General features: G+C 36.1%; 3 protein-coding genes across 3 annotated transcripts in view; 1 reads left to right on the top strand and 2 right to left on the bottom strand.

Moving 5' to 3' along the window:
• Positions 1 to 7,860, bottom strand: part of LOC137657250 (sericin-2-like) — an 11,396-nt gene extending 3,536 nt beyond the window's left edge. Inside the window, exon 1 of the mRNA XM_068391589.1 lies at positions 7,098 to 7,860. Coding sequence (XP_068247690.1) covers positions 7,098 to 7,860 — 763 coding nt within the window. The remainder of the gene's footprint in view (positions 1 to 7,097) is intronic.
• Positions 1 to 23,553, top strand: part of LOC137657248 (neuromodulin-like) — a 51,416-nt gene that overhangs the window by 9,720 nt on the left and 18,143 nt on the right. The window lies entirely within an intron of this gene.
• On the bottom strand, positions 8,006 to 8,580 carry LOC137657249 (protein rtoA-like). The gene is made up of 2 exons (XM_068391588.1): positions 8,173 to 8,580; positions 8,006 to 8,023 (listed from the first exon to the last, which is right to left on the bottom strand). Exons 1-2 carry the CDS (start codon positions 8,578 to 8,580, stop codon positions 8,006 to 8,008), a joined length of 426 nt encoding a protein of 141 aa, XP_068247689.1.

Below are 23,553 nucleotides of genomic sequence, written 5' to 3'. Positions count from 1 at the left end.
ATGAGCCTTAAATACAAGTGGGTCTCACAAAGTACAGAATACGTTTAAATAATTGATGGTTCAGTATTTAAATGATTATATATATTTCAGATGTAGGCGAAGTTATTACTCTCCCACTGGTCCTACTGTGTATCAGCTAGTTTCTTTCTGGCAAAATGAAGACGTTATTTATAGGTCTTTTTTCGTCTTTTGACTTGTGTCAAGATTAGGCCTACTTACACATGCGGCAGTAATCTGAGCGTGTATCTGAAACCAGTTTTCCTCTAGGTCTAGATAACAGAATTCAAGGTTTGCGGACATGAGTCTTTTTATAGTTTATTTATGACATATTTGTTTTTGATGTTGTTAATAGTTTATATATGACATATCTGTTTTGACGTTGTTAATAGTTTATATATGACATGTCTGTTTTGACGTTGTTACTTATTTTAGAATGATTTATTGTTAATTTGTTCTCTTCATTTATTTATTTCCTTATTTCCTTTCCTCACTGGGCTATTTTTCCCTGTTGGAGCCCCTGGGCTTATAGCATCTTGCTTTTCCAACTAGGGTTGTAGCTTGGATAATAATAATAATAATAATAATAATAATAATAATGAAACTGCAAATTTCACTTTGTATTTGCAAGGTTCGTAATCTGAGAAGAAATAAAGAATTGAAGAAAGAAAAATCTCGACTTTTATCGTCTAGCCGGAAGTGTTTCCTCTCTCGGTGATTGTTATGCAATGGTGTTATCCAGTTATCCGTTAACAGTAACCTACTCGTAGTATAAGCGAAGCTACTGGTATACAAACAAGAGATGAGCGTCCATAATCACGGTTTTCATTCGTACAATGTTTAGTGTTGTTTCAGTATTAATTTTTGGGAAACCCTAATTGTGACGGATGCTCAAAATATTCATGCGGATGTCTAGGAAAGTGTTAAAGGTGACGTCATTGTAACACGTGCCCGGGCCCTTGGGAGTCGGTGGCGGGTAGGTGGGTGATATAGCAACCCCGGCATTTGTGCTTCCCTCCCCTGTTACGATCGATTCCTTTGCTCTCCTTTCCAACCTCTCTACCTCTCCTTCCCCATCCGCCCCATGGTTCATTGTTGAATCAATATTATGTAAAAGAAAAAAAAGACGATCACTACTGACAGATTTTACAGGGTACTTGTTGACTAGTGACGCTACCGTCCCATGTGTGAGTTATGTTCCAACTTGGCGCCTCGAGTTTTTAGTTACACCGCTGCAGCTTTTTGGAGTCTGTCTGTAGCATCATGAGCTTCGCGAACAGCATTTTTCATTATCTATTTTGTTGAAAGTTACCGTTTTTGTGGATGTGCGCCAACAAAACCCTCCTACTGTGGTTGGAAGTGTAGGAATATTACATGTTTCAGTGGTTTTATTGCTATATGTAATTTGAAAGGTGTTACTTATATAATAACGATTATAACGTCTGCCTACAGTTCATGGTAAGTAAACTCTCTCTCTCTCTCTCTCTCTCTCTCTCTCTCTCTCTCTCTCTCTCTCTCTCTCTCTCTCTCTCTCTCAGATATATAGACTGTATATATATATTTATATATATATATATATATATATATATATATATATATATATATATATATATATATATATATATATAAATTATATATATATAAATTTTATATATATATATATATATATATATATATATATATATATATATATATATATATATATATATATATATATATATGTGTGTGTGTGTGTGTGTGTGTGTGTGTGTGTTGAGGAGAGAGAGAGAGAGAGAGAGAGAGAGAGAGAGAGAGAGAGAGAGAGAGAGAGAGAGAGAGAGAGAGAGAGAGAGACTAACAAGGATTGGAAGTTTTTGAAATTCTTCCTTCTCAACTCAATCGGCCACGGAAGGAACGTTGTCGGTGGTTAAACGTCTCGCACGTTTTCGTTTGTTCACTTCACACCCAGAGAAGGGGCCACATTTTAGCAGAGTATTTTTCTCCTCAAGTGAATGAGGTCTTCCTGCACTTGGGAAAGATTCTTTGGGATTGTTAATCGTCCATCAATAGTGAACTCTTCCCATGTTGTTGTTATAATAATAATAATAATAATGATGATAATAATAATAATTATTATTATTATTATTATTATTATTATTATTATTATTATTATTATCAGTAGTAGTTGTAGTAGTAGTAGTAGTATTACTTTTGTTGCCTTCACTTTCCAATGTTTTTTAAATCATCACTATTATAGAAATGGGGATGCTGTTCATCATATGTGATAGTGCAGTGCTGATAAAGTAGATAGAATTATAACAGATATGCAATGAACAGTCAACGCCAGACTAGAAATAATGTACTCGATGGTACTACACCGTAAAGTTGAAAGCACTTCATGAAGTACCTCGCAGAAACCCTTGATTGAATTTTTTGGAGAGTTCGGTATATTCGTAGGTTAGTTATGACTGGGCTTAGACCGAACTTGTAGATAATATATATTTATTTGTTTAAAATGATTGAATTGCTGTCTCTTATTGATTATCTTTGTAATTGAAATCCACCTTTTTATTTTTCATTGAAAAGAATAATGTTTGATTACTTATACTAGTGGTGGCTGATACGAGAACTCCTAAAATAGAATGTTGATAAAGAGATGTAGGGCGGATGCTGCTTTTGTATATCAGATAATTAGACCAAATGTCTTTAAGGTATCATTAATAAATAACTGATGAATCTCACTTAGATGCAAGTCGGATGGACCAGTAAGGAATAGGCTAGGTTCGATTTTGAATAGAATTTTCGATACCCTTATTATTATTATTATTATTATTATTATTATTATTATTATTATTATTATTATTATGTTTTAAGGCAATTGTTGACGAATTTTACAAAATGCTGTGGAACTTTTACATGGTTAAGAAATAACGTGTTTAAGTTATATTTTTAAATAAGTTTGTTTGAATTATTAAGGCCCAATGGGATCATGTTTGTATAGGGCTACTGTGTTTTGCATTTAATATTCTTTTATAATACGCTATCTTTTATTTGATTTACAATTTTATGAAAAATTTCGTTTTAAAATAACCTGCAGAAATTGAGCAAAGGCCAAACTATTATCGTTCGAGTCTACGTTAAAGATACATTGCAATCGGGGTTTTTTCCTCCTTTAAGGATAGTCAAGGGCTAAAAACATTTAACAATTGGAGAAAATGTATACTGTAAACAATTCCTGGGTTTTTTTTCATGTTTCTTTCCACGGAGAGGCCGGTGCACTAGCAACTTCACGCCCTTATTTATAGATTGGTACCCAGGTGGTGTTTGGTCATACGAAGGTGGTACAAATTGTAGAGTACAGGGTCACGTAGAACATGATTGGGCATATGAAGACCCGGACGTCTGCCGGGGACCACCTGCTGCGGTAGGGCCCTGGGGACCCCCCAAAAGGGGCGGGGGAGTGAAAAAAAATCAGCTTGATTGAAAATGGAAAGTACCACGCACAATGTTTTTCAGGGTAACGTACACATCACAGATTAAGCAATGGCCCATGCCAGACAAAATCTCTGCTGCATTAGGCCCAGCAGAAACAAAAAACTAGGCCAAACATTCTTGGTGTCACTTGTTACAAAGTTTATATACTTCTGCTCATCTCAGAGAGTTCAGAATGGCCAATGCTAGACAAATGATGTGCTGCATTAGGTCTGCTAAACATCCTCAAAAGTTGACCCACCCAGGCACCCACCCTGAGCCGTGGGAATATTGATATCAATAAAACAAAATACTACTGAATGAAACTATTTGTTTTAACGGAAGGTAACATTAATTTGGTATTTTATTCAACTTGCCCAACATTCTGACTGCTGTATGAGGCCAACCAGACACATAAAAAACTTTGGTTGGATTACATAAATTGTGCCAAACAAAAAATTAATACATAAAACTTATACATGATATATAGAACTTTCAACAGAATGTATGATGTTCATGCAGATCCTTAGTAGTTTTGTGAGGTCTGCAAGACACATTATAGAACATATACTGTACTAGTATTCTAATACTACAACATATGTTGTGGGACAAGTTCAACTTAACCTACCATTACCCTCAGAACATTTCAGAACATTACAAGTTACAAGCCATCTTGACTTGTAGAGTCATCGCTCCACTCTAGCACGGAACCAGAATTATTAGTGTTCTCATACTCTGCAACATTAGCATTGTCATTCTCAGTCTCATAACTTTCTAGTTCTTCATCTCCGAATAGGACACTGGGTTCGACAGGTCCCATAAATCAAACAGGAACGTAGCATGCAAGGCATACTTTATAGTTATGTCAAGAAACCTTATAGAAACCTGGTTTGAATTTTACGATGGAGTTGGAAGACACACATTTGAGATAGCATGCCATGAACCATTTTATAATTAATTCCACAGTCCTTTATTTTCTTACATTATACCGATGTTAACTTTCTTTTACGTAAACTTTACCATGATTAAAATAGACTGACGAAGAATATTTTTCTGTTCTTTTTTTTCGGATATTACCTTGTTAGGTAATCTCTCTTAGCCTCACTATAAGAATCAGACTTTTCAATCCTATTTTTACTAAAGATATCAATGTCTTAAGAATGTCTTCTACCTCATGGAAAGAACCTTCGGTGGTGTTTTAACGCTGCCAAATATGCCAGAATGAATTTATGTATTCGCCTCTTTGTATTCACACGAATTTTCTTAAACCATTATTAACAATGGATGGAACTATACAAATATATCTATGATGTGACGCCTTATAGATGTTTATCAATTTGGAAAAATCTATTTAAACCTAAAAAGTCAAACATAAGAACCGTAAATCTTTGGCTTTTATAAATCCCGATAGCTTATTAAGCTTTTCAGTTTCTTATTGACAAATTGTACTAGCATTTTTAAAAACATTCAAATACAACAGGTTTACATTAATATTTAAATGAAAGAGCAGCGATTTTCTTCAATTTCAGAGCCTTATTGTAAGTCATTTACTTAAGGTATCCATTCAGTATTGATTAATTGCTGGAAATTCATAGATTAAAGACGAAGTTAACAGCTTACGTTAAAAATTTTGTGAAATGTGTTAATGTAATGTAAATTTTTATCTTGTTATCTGGCCCTAGGTTCAATGTCCACCCTCTCTTAAAACTCTAGTCCCCACCATACTTTACCATACGGCAGGGAGTAAAGATCACCTTCAGTGTAATAATTTAACACCGATGGCCTTACATTCCTAATCTTTTTGTTAGTGACCTTCCTTCACACGTAACCTAAAAAAGATGAACATATACTTCATGCATTTAAAAACCCATCGAAAGATTTAAAGCATTTTTACCATTTTTCGAAGCAGTTTTACTTCAGAAAGAAACTTCCATCTTATAATGTAGGTGGTTCATCATCATCATATTCTGCTCTCACCCACCAGAAAACCTGCTGGCCATTTGCTACAAATTTTCTTTGCTTTTCGAGACCTGACCAGGAAAGCTTTAAAGGGTCTTGATCCGTCTGCTTTTCTGATTGTGTTCTGTGTCCCAAGGTTTATGTCTTTTGTATGCTATAGTTCTTGTCTAAATCTTTTTTGACGACTTTCTTACAATCGTCTTATATATAACAGATATGGATTTGCATTCAAATATAAGAGAACAATCCGATAACTGAATTGCAAATAACTTAAGTTATATTTTCATGAAATAATTTTTTTTCAAGGGCATAGCTTTGGCGAAACAGCTGTTGTGACACAACAAACGAAATTAAAAGTCACTGTTTCTTTAATCAAAAGCTCACACTAGAAAATATAAGTAAACTTAAGTAAATGCAAATATTCTCATAGGAAACACGTTGAAGACATTTAGATAATTTTTCTGGTTGGGGCAGATCAATAATTTATATCGTATTCACTATTTTTAGATTGTAAAGAGCAATATGAAAATGGTGGAAAACTGATATAATGTTTGATTAGGCTAAAATTATTAATGACTCATCCTGTTAATTTTATTGTCAATATATTTAATTTGCTATATTCAATACTGTAATATTAATGTAAATAAAAAGTTTGGTTACGTTTATCAACAATTGACAACAATATGAATATGATTTATTAAGATTTTCTGTGATATGAAACACAAGCAAATAGGTCATCTGATTTGCGATGAGCATGTAACTGTAGCACCTTTCAAAAATTCTCTCTCTCTCTCTCTCTCTCTCTCTCTCTCTCTCTCTCTCTCTCTCTCTCTCTCTCTCTCTCTCTCTCTCTCTCTCTCTCTCTCTCTCCATAAATTTTATAATTATCATGTACACACGAGAGAAAAGAAAAGAAAATAGTATCCGGTGATTTCCTTGGTTTCCACAAATTTTCCGAAAAAAAAATAACATTTATGGTCGGGTTTCGATCCGAAGAAGGTAACTTTTAGTATCAACAATGCCTGATCCGGGAAAAATGCTTAGGCCCTTTTTCCAGTCTGGCCTCCAAGCATTTTAAGCTCTTTTTGGGTGTCTTGTGGACAAAATACAGCAGGCTTTCGTTTTAAATTCGGACACAGTAGTTTTCTGTACCTTTAATGATGTTTCTACATCAATTTTTTTTCCAGAACAGAGGGTGGGTTTCAACTTCGGTGGTTGTCCGGCAGACTTAATGCAGCAGATAATTTGTCTGGGGTTGGTCATTCTGAATTACATGAGATGTGCAGAAATATATAAACTTTGTTTCAAGGGGTTCTAAGAATGTTTGGTCTAACTATCATTTGGGAACCTTTGACCTATATTTTGAGGTGCCATACTTCCAGCATTAGAGGCACTTTGACATCTATTTTGAGGTGCCATACTTCCAGTATTAGAGGCACTTTGACCTCTATTTTGAGGTGCCATACTTCCAGCATTAGAGGCACTTTGACATCTATTTTGAGGTGCCATACTTCCAGTATTAGAGGCACTTTGACCTCTATTTTGAGGTGCCATACTTCCAGCATTAGAGGAACTTTGGCCTCTATTATGAGATGCCATACTTCCAGCATTAGTGGGACTTTGACCTTTATTTTGAGGTGCCATACTTCCAGCATTAGAGGCACTTTGACCTCTATTTTGATGTGCCATACTTCCAGCATTAGAGGCACTTTGACCTCTATTTTGAGGTGCCATACTTCCAGCATTAGAGGAACTTTGGCCTCTATTATGAGATGCCATACCTCCAGCAATAGTGGCACTTTGACCTCTATTTTGAGGTGCCATACTTCCAGCATTAGAGGCACTTTGACTTCTATTTTGATGTGCCGTACTTCCAGCATTAGAGGCACTTTGACCTCTATTTTGAGGTGCCATACTTCCAGAATTAGAGGAACTTTGGCCTCTATTATGAGATGCCATACTTCCAGCAATAGTGGCACTTTGGCCTCTATTTTGAGGTGCCATACTTCCAGCATTAGAGGCACTTTGACTTCTATTTTGATGTGCCGTACTTAGAGCATTAGAGGCACTTTGACCTCTATTTTGAGGTGCCATACTTCCAGCATTAGAGGCACTTTGACCTCTATTTTGAGGTGCCATACTTCCAGCATAAGAGCCACTTTGACTTCTATTTTGATGTGCCATACTTCCAGCATTAGAGGCACTTTGACCTCTATTTTGAGGTGCCATACTTCCAGCATTAGAGGAACTTTGGCCTCTATTATGAGATGCCATACTTCCAGCAATAGTGGCACTTTGACCTCTATTTTGAGGTGCCATACTTCCAGCATGAGAGGCACTTTGACCTCTATTTTGATGTGCCGTACTTCCAGCATTAGAGGAACTTTGGCCTCTATTATGAGATGCCATACTTCCAGCATTAGTGGCACTTTGACTTCTATTTTGAGGTGCCATACTTCCAGCATTAGAGGCACTTTAACTTCTATTTTGATGTGCCATACTTCCAGCATTAGAGGCACTTTAACCTCTATTTTGAGGTGCCATACTTCCAGCATTAGAGGCACTTTGACCTCTATTTTGATGTGCCGTACTTCCAGCATTAGAGGAACTTTGCCCTCTATTATGAGATGCCATACTTCCAGCATTAGAGGAACTTTGGCCTCTATTATGAGGTGCCATACTTCCAGCATTAGTGGGACTTTGACCTTTATTTTGAGGTGCCATACTTCCAGCATTAGAGGCACTTTGACCTCTATTTTGATGTGCCATACTTCCAGCATTAGAGGCACTTTGACCTCTATTTTGAGGTGCCATACTTCCAGCATTAGAGGAACTTTGGCCTCTATTATGAGATGCCATACCTCCAGCAATAGTGGCACTTTGACCTCTATTTTGAGGTGCCATACTTCCAGCATTAGAGGCACTTTGACTTCTATTTTGATGTGCCGTACTTCCAGCATTAGAGGCACTTTGACCTCTATTTTGAGGTGCCATACTTCCAGAATTAGAGGAACTTTGGCCTCTATTATGAGATGCCATACTTCCAGCAATAGTGGCACTTTGACCTCTATTTTGAGGTGCCATACTTCCAGCATTAGAGGCACTTTGACCTCCATTTTGATGTGCCATACTTCCAGCATTAGAGGCACTTTGACCTTTATTATGAGGTGCCATACTTCCAGCATTATTGGCACTTTAACCTATATTTTGAGGTGCCCTACTTCCGGCATTAGAGGAACTTTGGCCTCTATTATGAGGTGCCATACTTCCAGCATTAGAGGCACTTTGACCTCTATTTTGAGGTGCCGTACTTCCAGCATTAGAGGCACTTTGACCTCTATTATGCACTGCCATACTTCTAGCATTAGAGGTTCTTTGACCTCTATTTTGAAGTGCCATACTTCAAACATTAGAGGCACTTTGACCTCTATTTTGAGGTGCTATAGTTCCAGAATTAGAGGCACTTTGACCTCTATTTTGAGGTGCCATACTTCCAGCATTAGAGGCACTTTGACCTCTATTATGCACTGCCATACTTCTAGCATTAGAGGTTCTTTGACCTCTATTTTGAAGTGCCATACTTCAAACATTAGAGGCACTTTGACCTCTATTTTGAGGTGCTATACTTCCAGAATTAGAGGCACTTTGACCTCTATTTTGAGGTGCCGTACTTCCAGCATTAGAGGCGCTTTGACATATATTTTGAGGTGCCATACTTCCAGTATTAGAGGCACTTTGACCTCTTATGCACTGCCATACTTCTAGCATTAGAGGTTCTTTGACCTCTATTTTGAAGTGCCATACTACAAACATTAGAGGTACTTTGACTTCTATTTTGAGGTGCTATACTTCCAGAATTAGAGGCACTTTGACCTCTATTTTGAGGTGCCATACTTCCAGCATTAGAGGCAATTTGACCTCTCTTTTGAGGTGCCATACTTCAAGTATTAGAGGCACTTTGACCTCTATTATGAGGTGCCGTACTTCCTGCATTAGAGGCACTTTGACCTCTACTTTGAGGTGCCATACTTCCAGCATTAGTGGCACTTTGACCTTTATTTTGAGGTGCCATACTTCCAGCATTAGAGGCACTTTGACCTCTATTTTGAGGTGCTGCACTTCCAGCATTAGAGGCGCTTTGACATTATTTTGAGGTGCCATACTTCCAGTATTAGAGGCACTTTGACCTCTTTTATGAAGTGCCATACTACTAGCATTAGAGGTTCTTTGACCTCTATTTTGAAGTGCCATACTTCAAACATTAGAGGCACTTTTACCTCTATTTTGAGGTGCTATACTTCCAGAATTAGAGGCACTTTGACCTCTATTTTGAGGTGCCATACTTCCAGCATTAGAGGCAATTTGACCTCTATTATGAGGTGCCATACTTCCTGCATTAGAGGCACTTTGACCTCTACTTTGAGGTGCCATACTTCCAGCATTAGAGGCACTTTGACATTTATTTTGAGGTGCCATACTTCCAGCATTAGAGGCACTTTGACCTCTATTTTGAGGTGCCATACATCCAGCATTAGAGGCACTTTGACCTTTACTTTGAGGTGCCATACTTCCAGCATTAGAGGCACTTTGATCTCTATTATGAGGTGCCATACTTCCAGCATTAGAGGCACTTTGACTTCTATTTTTATGTGCCGTACTTCCAGCATTAGAGGCACTTTGACCTCTACTTTGAGGTGCCATACATCCAGCATTAGAGGCACTTTGACATTTATTTTGAGGTGCCATACTTCCAGCATTAGAGGTACTTTGATCTCTATTATTAGGTGCCATACTTCCAGCATTAGAGACACTTTGACCTGTATTTTGAGGTGCCATACTTACAGCATTAGAGGCACTTTGATCTCTATTATGAGGTGCCATACTTCCAGCATTAGAGGCACTTTGACTTCTATTTTGATGTGCCGTACTTCCAGCATTAGAGGCACTTTGACCTTTACTTTGAGGTGCCATACATCCAGCATTAGAGGCACTTTGACACTTATTTTGAGGTGCCATACTTCCAGCATTAGAGGCACTTTGATATCTCTTATGAGGTGCCATACTTCCAGCATTAGAGACACTTTGACCTCTACTTTGAGGTGCCATACTTCCAACATTAGAGGCACTTTGACCTCTATTATAAGGTGCCATACTTTTAGCAATAGAAACTCTTTAACCTCTATTTTGATATGCCATACTTCACCATTAAAGGAATTTTGACCTCAATTTTTTGTGGTGCCATACTCTTAGCATAAGAGGCGCTTTAACCTCTATTTTGATATGCCATACTTTACCATTCAAGGAATTTTGACCTCAATTTTTTGAGGTGTCATGCTTTTAGCATTAGAAACTCCTTGCCTGGTGATTGCCAGACTGTGGTTCGATTCCTGCTCAGACTCGTTAGTTCCTTTGGTTGGTGCAACCTCTCCATCCATGTGAGATAAGGTTGGGGGGTTTTGTTGAGTCTTATAGGTCTATCTGCTGAATCATCAGCAGCCATTGCCTGGCCCTCCTTGGTCCTAGCTTGGGTGGAGAGGAGGCTTGGATGCTGATCATACCTAATATGGTCAATCTCTAGAGCATTGTCCTGCTTGATAGGGCAAGGCCAATGTCATTGTCCCTTGCGACTGCCATTCATGAGCGGCCTTTAAACCATATTGGAAGGTGCCATACTTCTAACATTAGAGACTCTTTAACCTCTATATTGAGGTGCGAAATTTGTAGCATTAGAGGTTCTTTAATTTTGAGAGGCCATACCTTTAGCATTAGAGGCGCTTTAACTACTATTTTAAGGTGATATACCCCTGGCATTAGAGACTCTTTGATCCCTATTTTTAGTTGGCTAAGCTGTAGCATTAAAGGCACTCAAACCTCTGTTTTGAGGTGCCATACCTCTAGCATTAGAGGTTCATTAGTTTTTTTTTCTTTTTTTTTCTAGTAGCCATAATTTTAGCATTAAAAGTTCTTTGACCTCTATTTTGAGGTGCCCTGCCTCTAGCATTAGAGGTGTTTTACTTCAATTTCAGGTGCCATACTTCTGGCATTAGGGGCTTTTTTATCTCTATTTTGAGGTGTCAAACTTCTAGCAATTGAGGTTCTTTGACCTCTATTTTGAATTGCCATACTTCTAGCATTAGAGGCTCTTTGACCTATATTTTGAGGTATCTTACCTCTAGCATTAGAGGTTCTTTACCTCTGTTTTTCAGTGCCATACTTCTGTCATTGAAGGCTCTTTGACCTCTTTCAGGTGCCATACTTCTGTCATTAGAGGCTATTTGATCTATTTTGAGTTGCCATACCTCAAGTATTAGAGGTTCTATGACCTCTAATTCGAGATGCCATACTTTTATCATTACGACCTCTATTTTGAGGTGCTATACTTCTAGCGTTAGAGGCTATTTGATTTCTATTGTGAGGCACCATACTTCTAGCATCAGAGGCTTTTTGACCTCTATTTTGTGGTGCCATACTTCAAACAGTAGAGGTTCTTTGGCTTAAAGGCTCTTCATCGCTGTTCCACAGTACTCTGTTTCTTCTAGTTTTTAAGATCTTCTTTCCTCAGTTCGTCAATTTCTGTCAAGATTTCAAGAGAGATTTAAGTGTTGTGTGTTTTCAGTTCTCCAGATTCCTCAGAGAAATCGATAGCATTCATGCCCTTACCCATCTCCTTTTTCACTGCATACACTATCATACCAAAGTAAACGACGATCAGCACACAATTTTATATGTGTATTATATATATATATATATATATATATATATATATATATATATATATATATACACATTTATATATTTGTGTATATATATTATATATATCATATATATATACATATGTATATATTTATGTGTATATATATCATATATACTGTATATATATATATATATATATATATATAATATATATATATATATATATATATATATATGTGTATATATATATATATTTATATACATATATATATATATATATATATATATATATATATATATATATATATAAATATATATATATACACACACACACACACACTCACACTCACACATACACATACATATACACATACACACACGCCACTACAGAACCTACTGTAGACCTCAGACATGTCCTTTCACTTGCATCTGTTTATGGTCTTTCGATGCCCGTTTATACCCGTAAATTTACCAAGTTTGTTAATCCATCGTCTTCTCTACATTCCCCTGCTTCTTTGGGAATCTTTAGGGACCCCTTCTGATATAATTAATGTCCATCTATTAACTATCATTTTCATTACTGTATAAGTCTTACCCATGTCCATTTCTTTTTCTTACTTCTTGTTAAAATATCTGGCTTCCGCTCTATTAGTTCAGTGTGGAGAAATTGAAGTTTTTGAAGGTTGCTATGCAGGTTAGATAATACGTTTCTTGGCGTTAAGAAACTTCAGTCCAGTACAGGTAAAATACCTGTTACTTGAAAGTTGAATATTTTAGTTCTCTAACAGAACTTTTAATACAGTATAAGATTTATATTTGATATAGTCATTATTTTTAACCAAGGCGTGAGACTTCAATGGTTTCAGTGGATATATACTGTAGTTTTTCCCACTGGAGACGTTGGAATTAACTTTAAAGCCTACTTAACTGTCTTGCACTATTTTTTTTTTTTTTTTAAATCTGTCGTGGCCTTAGAAAGATGATTCATGATAGATACCAGTATTAATAGACTCTATTAATCCTGATAAATACTTTGATAGAGTACGGGGTTAGACTACTTCGGACCAAAATCAGACAATTTAGCGCATGACTTTATGTGACTGCACTCAATGAGGTTCATGTAAAAAGAATTCATCACATCATCAGTCTGTATTTGACCACATTAGAATGAAGAGCAAGGAAACTGTCTTACACCGGATAGCTCTTCACCTGGTCAGCCGTTTCAATTCAACGACCGACCGAGACAAGAGTTACAATTATTCCATGTATGGAAGCAGATCTTCCTATTTGCTACCATGGATTGAAGTCACTGAAACCTGGCAAAGAAGTTACCAAACCTTAAAATTTATTGCATACATCACCATACGAATATACTCAATTAAGTTATTGCCCTATTTTTCCGATGTCACTTTTTTTAGGACAAGAGTCCTAAACAAAAGCTTCGCTTGTGAGAGAAGTCTAAAGAGAAAATATACAAAACTAATAAATTGCCGTTTCATAATAAAGATTTAAAAAGTTGTACTTGCTCTCTTGTTTGCTTATGTACTTTTATTGTACAGGATGAAATTTAAACAATTTTCTTATCTTTTTTTAATGTTGAGTTATTTGGGTTGCTGATGATGATCAAGGCTAATAAAGTATAGATGAAAAAAAGGAACACGAGGTTCTTAACTATTTTTACCGTGGGAGAGAGACTAGTCCTGGAGAATTAACGGGGACTTCTTTCACACAAGGCTGTGAAAGAGGATGGGTGTGGCCAAGCACATCCCATAGTGACCCTTAATTTCTTTGTTTTGGTTTTCTCTATTAATCTCTATTAATGACGCCACAAAAATGCGCAGTAACGACTCTGGTCTAACCCAGATACAAGACATTTTAGGTAACTTAAGTGTGACGCGTGTGTTTGAGACCTCACACCGGCTCTTTACTTTAACTTAGTTGTATGTTAGTTTTCAGTCTATTAGCTTATATCTTGTGAATTGTTTCTTAGCCAGATAACTACATATCCCTCACTACAATACTGCAATGTGATTTTATTTATTAATTTATTCATATTGTTATGGAACATCGCCAGACTCTCTCCATAGAGATCTAGATAAAATTAGTGCACAGTGCAAATTTTGGGGCAAAATTCTAAAGGAGGATTGTAAGAAGGCTGAGGACAGTGGCTTCCCAACATCCAGATCTCAGCATGACTGTATGACTTAAAATTTTAGGTGTGATTCTTGATAGAAAATTTACTTTTGAGAAACACATTCGGTCTTTCTTTTCTTCAACTGCATAAAAATTGGCTTATTGATAAAGTCTTCTAAGATTTTCGGAGATCAATCTATTCTGTAGAAGTGTTTTAATTCTTTCATTCTACGTTGTTCCGAGAATTGTTCTCTTGTCTGGTCTTCAGCTGCTGAATCTCAACTTATTTTGTTGGACTTGAACTTACGATCTATTAAATTTCTCATTCCTGATCTAGGTATTAATCTGTGGCACCGTCGTTCAGTTAGTTCGCTATGCATGTTGGATAAGGGTTTTCTTAGTTCTTACCATCCTTTGCATTCAGATCAGTACTACCCTGTTCGTATTACTAGGTATGCAGTTAATTCTGATAATCATGCCTTCTCCATCTTAAGGCTCAATACTACACAGTATTCTAGAAGTTTTATTCCAGCTGTGACCAAGTTGGGGAATGGTCTTCCTGATCAGGTAGTTGAATCTGTGGAACTTCACCTCAAAGGAATCCTTACCTGGTGGTAGCGTATTTGACTGGTGATTACCAGACTGGGGTTCTAGTCCCGCCCAAAGTCGTTAGTTCCTTTGGTCACTGCAACCTCACTACCCTTGTGAGCTAAGGATGGAGGGTTTTGGGGAGCCTCTAGGTCTATATGCTGAGTCATCAGCAGACATTGCTTGTCCCTCCTTGGTCATAGCTTGGGTGGAAAGGGGGTTTGGGCGCTGATCATATGTAATATGATCAATCGCTAGGGCATTCTCCAGCTTGATAGGGCAATGTCACTGTCCTAGCCTCTGCCATTCATGAGTGGCCTTTAAATCTTTAAAATTAAATTATTTGTATTCCTCGTAGATACTTTATTTTCACTTCAAATTTGCAGCGAATGTTTTTACGTTGAACAGGTATATGAAAGATCCATTTTAATTTTTATAGTTTATATAAGAAAGATCAGTTTTGATGTTCCATATCCAAGATGAAGCGAATACGCGAAGCGCGCCGCGCGTTGTTTTGAGACGGAATCGGGATGAACTTCACACTCGATATTTTGTCAACTCTTGATTATAACGTAACGTTAAACTGTTAATGTGAAAAAGACCTTAAATTTAATTTCAAAGTGCAAACCAAGGAATCCCTTCTGTAGCACCTCTTAGTCAAATGGTCTTCCCGTCCCTAGCTCTTAGCCATATGGCCCAAATTCCATAAATTAGTCAATTAATCGGTGTTAATAGATGGGAAGAGATTTCGCCTTAATGCTGCAGACAATCCCGGGCCAAATCGTACGACAGACTTAGGTCAATTAGCGAGAGGCTACAAATCCTTGCTGTTTCCAAATGAAGGGTAATTCCTTCATATCAGTAATGAAGTGTCATGCAAGTAACTGATTTTATCTTTCCAACGCATGGGACCTGTTAATGGCATGCATTTATTAATAACCTGCAAACGCCCATTTTTTTATTAATGATTTCCGTTAATTTGCATGAGGTGTAATGTGACGAGTAAATATCAAGGCCGTGAGAGACTTTTAGAAAAGAGCATAAAACTGCTCTTGTATTTCTTGATCTGGAAATTACTTCTTGAAAGTAATAGTAATTCCCTCACGAAAATATGCATAAATTACTGTTTCTTTTTTTTTCCTCATTCCTTTTGTTTATAATACGTGAGCATATAGGTCTTTGGATTGTTACATATGAATATATGCCCATTATAGATAATGGTAAATAGTAGTAGGATGTATTGACTCTCTCTTTCTCTCTCTCTCTCTCTCTCTCTCTCTCTCTCTCTCTCTCTCTCTCTCTCTCTCTCTCTCTAGATTCCGAGAGTCCATGAAATATTGAGAGGTTTGATGTTGCAAATGATAATTAAAAAACAGTAGTCTACTTGGGGATAGCATTGGTCCTTCGATTTAAATATTCTTCCTATGTTTCAACATTGACTATATATATATATATATATATATATATATATATATATATATATATATATATATATGCGTGTGTCTGAGTGTGTATATGTATGCATATATATATATATATATATATATATATATATATATATATATATATATATAATGTGTGTGTGTGTGTATGTATGCATGTATATATATGTATATATATACATTTATATGTATATATACATATATATAAGTATATATACATATATATGTAAATATATATATATATATATATATTTATATATATATATATATATATATATATATATATATATATATATATATATATATTGGTGTGGTACTGTTATAAACACATTAGAGTTCTATCTCATGTCTCTTCAATGTGATATATATAGTTTATAGACTTGTAGGTTACTTATTCTGAATAAGTCTATGTAAGTTAACTTTTAAACAGTTTATTAGTAGCTCCATCACAGGAGTATAGATGGTTTGGTCGGATGACCATTCCGTATGACAATTTAGAAAGAACTGACAAAAATATCAAGTTTGGTGATAACGTTTCATTAGTTATCTCAGCATTTTACATAAATATGATAACACAACATTACTACAGGAAGCCATCTGGTTCCGTTGAGACTCTCAACTGTTCCTCACGGGATGCTTGTATTGTCTTTACTCTTCATATAAAATGTTAAGGACGAATGTAATCTCCGTGTTTTCAGGTGTTTGAGGATAGGGGAGAATCTGTAAAGAATATGCCAGACTATTTGGTGTATGTGTAGGCAAAGGGAAAGTGAACCGTAATCAGAGAGAAGGATCCAATGTAGTACTGTCTGGCCAGTCAAAGGACCCAATAACACTCTAGCGGTAGTATCTTAACGGGTGGCTGGTGCCCTGGCCAACCTACTACCTATATGTATGTGTATATATATATATATATATATATATATATATATATATATATATATATATATATATATATTTGATAAGTGTTAAATCTGTGTGCGTGTGTCCATAGCTGTTTAAATATTTAGGCTCCATATTTATGGTCAGCGTACACACCCATTTAAATCTATCATGATTGGCTGCTGGGAGTTATAATTGATAATGTACGTAGGTTTGTCAGGAGGTATTTACGGATAGAGCACATGCTGCAGTGTGTCAAACATATGTTGACCAATCCAGTTTGTTCCAGTAATCTTTGATTCACGTGTTCGACTGAATTCCACGTCAGATTATGTTTCTAGATTTTATTGATCGGTTTCTCGTTCTAAACACAGTTTAGCCTTCCCAAAGTTCTCGAATCTTCTTAAATATCACATCTTCGGGAAGCAACGAACTACGTTCATTAGAGGTATCGTTTTTTATTCATAAGACAATGGAACGGGCAACAGGATACTCTTACCTAGCCCAGACCTGAAAACAAGTAGTGTTTATGATTGGGGAGAACAGAAACCATAGAAAATACGAATTGTATTAGTGAAGGGAATGAATCAGTCGCCAAGTAACGCCTTCGTAAATTATCATTTATCCTTTACTCTTAGCATAATTGAATATTCAAGGTGTCACATTGAAAAAGTTGCTAAGGATAACGTGGTATGATTCCCCAATGCCTGTGTCTTCCTTTTGGGAAGACGAATCACACTTTCATTTGCTTATCTATTTATTGAGTCGTGTTTTTTTCATACAAGTTTGTTGTTATTGGTTTATAATCGCAGGTAACAAGATATTTTAAGGCTGTTCACATGTTCACATACAAGCATGCTATCACACCCACGCACACATGATACGCACAAACTCACACACATACACATACACACACACACACACACACACATATATATATATATATATATATATATATATATATGTGTGTGTGTGTGTGTGTGTGTATGTATATGTGTGTGTATTGTGAATCGGTTGATGCACCTATAAGAGAGAATGTTTCTATTGTGGCCATAATACATATTTTATGGTTGACACCTGATATCTGTCATATTTTCTACGCGCACACATTATTTTGGCTTTCTCCCTAAAGAATATATACTAATTATGATTAACACACTACGTAATCATATTGCACAATTTAAAGATATTTAGGATTTTGTTATATTTTTCGTACAATACACCAGATACGCTGGTTTACTCCGTTTATCGACTAAATGCCAAACTACCATGAGATCCTTTGAGTTTTTAAAATAATCGATTATAGATTTCTCCTTCGTGTCCGTTTTTTTTTTTTTTTTTTTTTAACAATAGAATCAAAGAATCTTGTTAGGAAACAGGAACGTATTTGAGTCTGGCTGCTCTCAGTCTGATTTAAGAAAGTCATTATGCAGCATCATTATTCTTCGTTCTTTTTCTGAACTTCAAAACGCTTTTCCCAATCAGGTATTGGATGACGCAGAAGAAACCAGAAAACCTACACTCCCACAGAAACTTATTTATCAACGAACACTGATATAACTGACTTTATGTTTAATGATTATTGCAGTATTTTTTATTAGGGCGAATGTCGACCTACAGCACACTATTAAAATACCGTAACTTTAATTGGCAATTATTCGTAAAAATATACTATTTTTCTGCCGTATTTCAGTAAAATACAGACAACCGTAATTTTTTACCATACTTTGTTGATATATTTTACGGGTTGGTGACCGTAATACAATAACTAATTTACGTTAATATATTCGTTAAAAAAAAAAAAAACGTTAAATGCGTGGCAACATTTATTTCAGAATTTTTACCGTTTTTTATGGCAAATTTTTAACAGTGAATACATTCAACTGATGAACCACACGATTACACTTTATGGTTGTGGTAGCCATTTGGAGAAATTACCGAATCGATATCCTGGGGTTGGTGAGCCCATTCAAACCCGATAGTTTTCAATTAGTGTCCGCAACCTCAGCATCCTTGTTATCTTGGGAAAGGGAGGATAGGAAATAGGGAATGTGAAGATCTGCCTGATATTTCATCAGCAGCCTACCCCTCCCTGGTCCTTGCATGGTTGGAGGGGGATTTATAGTAAATGAGTGTAAGTTTCGCATACACCCCCCCCCCCACGTTGTTTAGAGTAAGGCTTCATTACTTTCATAATGATTACAGTCTTCGTAGCAGTTTAATGGGAAGGTTTTAATATCGAACCCAGCAGCATTTTAGTAAAATAAAACTCTTAATGACTTTTAGTTTCCAGTATCCAATTATCATTAAAGGCATTAATGATACGCTAAAGTTTTTTTTAGAAATATTTTCTAAGACCTTATCTCTCTCTCTCTCTCTCTCTCTCTCTCTCTCTCTCTCTCTCTCTCTCTCTCTCTCTCAGCTGATATTTACAATTGTCGTATTTTGTTAATTTGGTAATTTCTTAAACTGTTGTATATATTTGCTTTATTTTACCACCCGTGTCGATTCTTTTCCGCTAACTTTAATTTTTGTTTTTACTTCTTATCATATCTTGCGTTACCATTACGTTTAATTTAAATTTAATGTTTTAATAAATTAACTGGCCATGTTTTTGTAAGTAATCTAATATGGTAATCTTTGGGGTTTTCTATTCAAATACACTAAACTCTACACCTATTACGCAACTTCAAGGTTTCTTAAGATACCTTCTCGAGGAAGGACAGTCGTAAAGAATCTCGGCCTCTTTAATGAACTAAGTGTTCGAAGATCTCTTATTTTCGCCCATTCCAAAGAAGGTCTTCATGTATTCGAATTCTGATCTAGATCATCTTGAAATCTATAAAGTCCATCAGGTAAAAAATAATAAAAGCCTATTTTCTGTTTGTTAAATTATGGGGTAACAGACCAGGCAAACAAACAATGTCTCAGTTACGTTGGCAGAGATAATGAATTGACCGATAAGAGATTTAATTACAAGTATTGATAAACCTTCCCCTTAAGTTGAGGAAGATCACAGAGGTTCTGGAACCTCAGAGGAGGACATTAGATCCAGTTTCCTTGGAGTAATGAAAGGAAGAAAGGGAAATGAGACATGACTTATGGAGTCGAAGCTACACTTTCATTTCCTCTTGAACAAGAGCTCATTGTTTGGAGATACTTATTGTCGCAGAGAAATCGCTTTGGGCAAGAGTTTCGTAACCTGTTGATGTGAGATTTATTCGCCTTTGCTAAGTAAAACAAATTAGATGGAAGTTTCGTATCTAGCCGGAACTGATTGTTTGTTAGTGTCCGCTCACTAGGTAATTTCAATAACATATTGACAGATTTCATTGGAGTAGTGAGTTGTTAATCAATTAAAATTAGATTAGAATTTCATATGAGTACTGTTTTGTAGGTGTTGGTTGAGGGGGTTGTTTGATATGATTATTATTTTGTTTATTATTGTCTATTTTAAGTAACCAACAATTGGATTTTCTTGCACTGTTGCTTTCCAATTCGGTAACTTATAAAATTGACGAGAGTTCTCTTAAAAACACATTTCTAACGTTTTATTCGATTGGTGATGTTTCACGTTTTCTTTTAATAAATTGATAAATAATTGGATATATGTATGTATATATATATATATATATATATATATATATATATATATATATATGTGTGTGTGTGTGTGTGTGTGTGTGTGTGTATACATAGACATACAGTATACATATACTATATATATATATATATATATATATGTGTGTGTGTGTGTGTGTGTGTGTGTATACATAGACATACAGTATACATATACTATATATATATATATATATATATATATATATATGTGTGTGTGTGTATATATAGATAGATAGATAGATATATATCATATGTATAATACATGTTCATATGTACATGTGTATGCATATATACAGTATATTTATTATATATATATACATATATATTTATATGTATATACATATACATATATATATATATATATATATATATATATATGTATATATATATATATTCTTTGGGCATATTATTTTTCTTTGGCAATATTCATTGAATACTAAAACACTTCAGTGGCATCAATTATATATATTAAGCAACACTTTTCTAGTTTTCTGAACCCAAGTGCACTGTATATATGTGTATATACATACGCACATTATCCCTTTTTGAGTTGGGATAACATAACGTGGTGAAAGGGTTTGCTTGTCGCCATGATCAGTAAAGCTGTACCAGTTACGGCTACCCATACTAGGTTGGTTTTGCAGTGAGTGATCAGACGAAAATCTCCCACCATCACCAATCCGCACTGGCCAGCGTGGTGATGAAAGCTGACCCAACCACAGATATGAATTGTCATGTCTGAGACTTTGTCCTGAAGTGGACTAAAGACGGCTAAATATATATATATATATATATATATATATATATATATATATATATATATATTATATATATATATTATATAATATATATATATATATATATATATATTATATATGTATGTATATATATACAGTTAATATATATGTATATATATATATATATATATATATATATATATATATTATATATGTATGTATATATATACAGTTTATATATATGAATATATATATGTATATATATATATATATATATATATATATATATATATATATATATGTATATATATATATATATAGAGAGAGAGAGAGAGAGAGAGAGAGAGAGAGAGAGAGAGAGAGAGAGAGAGAGAGGGGGGGGGATAGCCTGTCTTGTTTCGTTCGGTTTTTAAAGTAACAAACAAGAGAAAGAGGGGGGAAGGGAGGGAGGGGGAGTGAGTGAGTGAGTGAATGGGTGAAGTCTTGACTCAGCAGGGGATTATTCACTTGCCTTGACCGACTTGTCGCAATGGGATTTTCTGTCTTTTTCTAGTTTGTGCCTTTTTCTGTCTTCTGTCCTCTTCTTCACTTTAAGACAACTCGATTTGTCGAATTATTCATCCATGCTCCTGCTGGTCACACACACTCTCTCTCTCTCTCTCTCTCTCTCTCTCTCTCTCTCTCTCTCTCTCTCTCTCTCTCTCTCTCTCTCTCTCCTTCCACATTACTTATTCGTCTCTTTTTTCCTACATAATGCACTCCTTTCTTCCGTTTCTTCTTTTCTTCTCTTCTTTAATCCTTTATTTTTACTCGCCACTTCTCTCTCTGCCCTTTATTTCTTTTCTTCAGTTTGTGTCCCCAGTTCCTCACTCCATGCATTCCTTTTCTTATCCTTCTCCCCTTTTTCCCTCCCTACTTTTTATCCTTCACTAATTTTCCCTCCCTCCCTCTTTTTTACTTTTCTTCCTTCCCGCCTTCCTCCATCCTCTCCATTCCTTCCTTTTCCATTTCCCTCCCCATTTCTCCCTTTTTTTCTCTTCTTCCCTCCCCTCACCCTTTTTTCCTTCCCTCCCTTTTCTTCCTTTCCGCTTCCTCCCTCCTCTACTTTCCCTCCTTTTCTACTTCCCTCCCTCTTTTTCTTCCTTCCATCCTTTTTATCCTTCTTACCTCCTCCCACACTCCTTTTCTTTCCACACTCCCTTTCTTCCTTCCATGTTATTCTTTACTACTTCCTTTTCTTCCTTCCTGTCTTTTCTTCACTCCTCTCCTTTCTTTCTTTCTTTCTTTTTTACTTCCCTCCTTAATTTTCTTCCCCCTCCCTTTTTTCCTTTCATCCATCCCTTCTTCCCTCTTTTTCCTTCCTTCCTCTTTTCCCTCACTCCTTTACTTCCTTCCGTTCTATTCTTTCCTCCTTCCTTTTCTTCTTTCCATCCTTTTCTTGCCTCCTTCCTTTTCTTCTTTCTATCCTCTTCTTCTTTCCATGCTCTTCTTGCCTCTTCTTTTCTTCCTTCTTCTTCCCTCCCTTCTTTCCTTTCTTTCATCCTCTTCTTCCCTCCCTCATTTCTTCTCTGGTCCCTTCTTTTCTTCAGTCCCTCCCTTGTCGTCTTCCCTCTCACCCATCTTTTCTTCCACCCTTGTCATCTTCCCTCCCTCCCATTCTTTCTTCCCTCCTCTCCCTCCCAGCCTCTTCTGCCCTCCTCTCCTTCCCAGCTTCTTCTTCCCTTCCTCTTCTTCCCTTCCTCTTCTTCCTTCCCTCTTCTTCTCTCCTTTCCTCCCGCCCGCCGCCATAATCATTCATCTCCCATGCCCCATCTCTCTTCCTCCTCCCACGCCAGGAGTATTTTACTTACGCCTTTCCTCTGCAGGGAATGGCGCTGGAGTCATATCGATCTGCAAAAGCAGCTTTGAAAGTTTGCAGCCTTTTGCGTGTTTATTTTTTGAGTGTTCAGCTTTCGTGGGCGGTTTGCTTTGTTTGCAGAAAACAAGAGCTTAGAAGCAGGCAGAGAGTGCAAACGTTCACTAACGTCTGAGGAAAAGAATATTGTTAATTC

Source organism: Palaemon carinicauda, chromosome 18, assembly GCF_036898095.1.
Source record: "Palaemon carinicauda isolate YSFRI2023 chromosome 18, ASM3689809v2, whole genome shotgun sequence".
Taxonomy (NCBI): domain Eukaryota; kingdom Metazoa; phylum Arthropoda; class Malacostraca; order Decapoda; family Palaemonidae; genus Palaemon; species Palaemon carinicauda.
The sequence above is the reverse complement of the archived record's forward strand: the minus strand, read 5'-3'. Positions and strand labels throughout refer to the sequence as shown.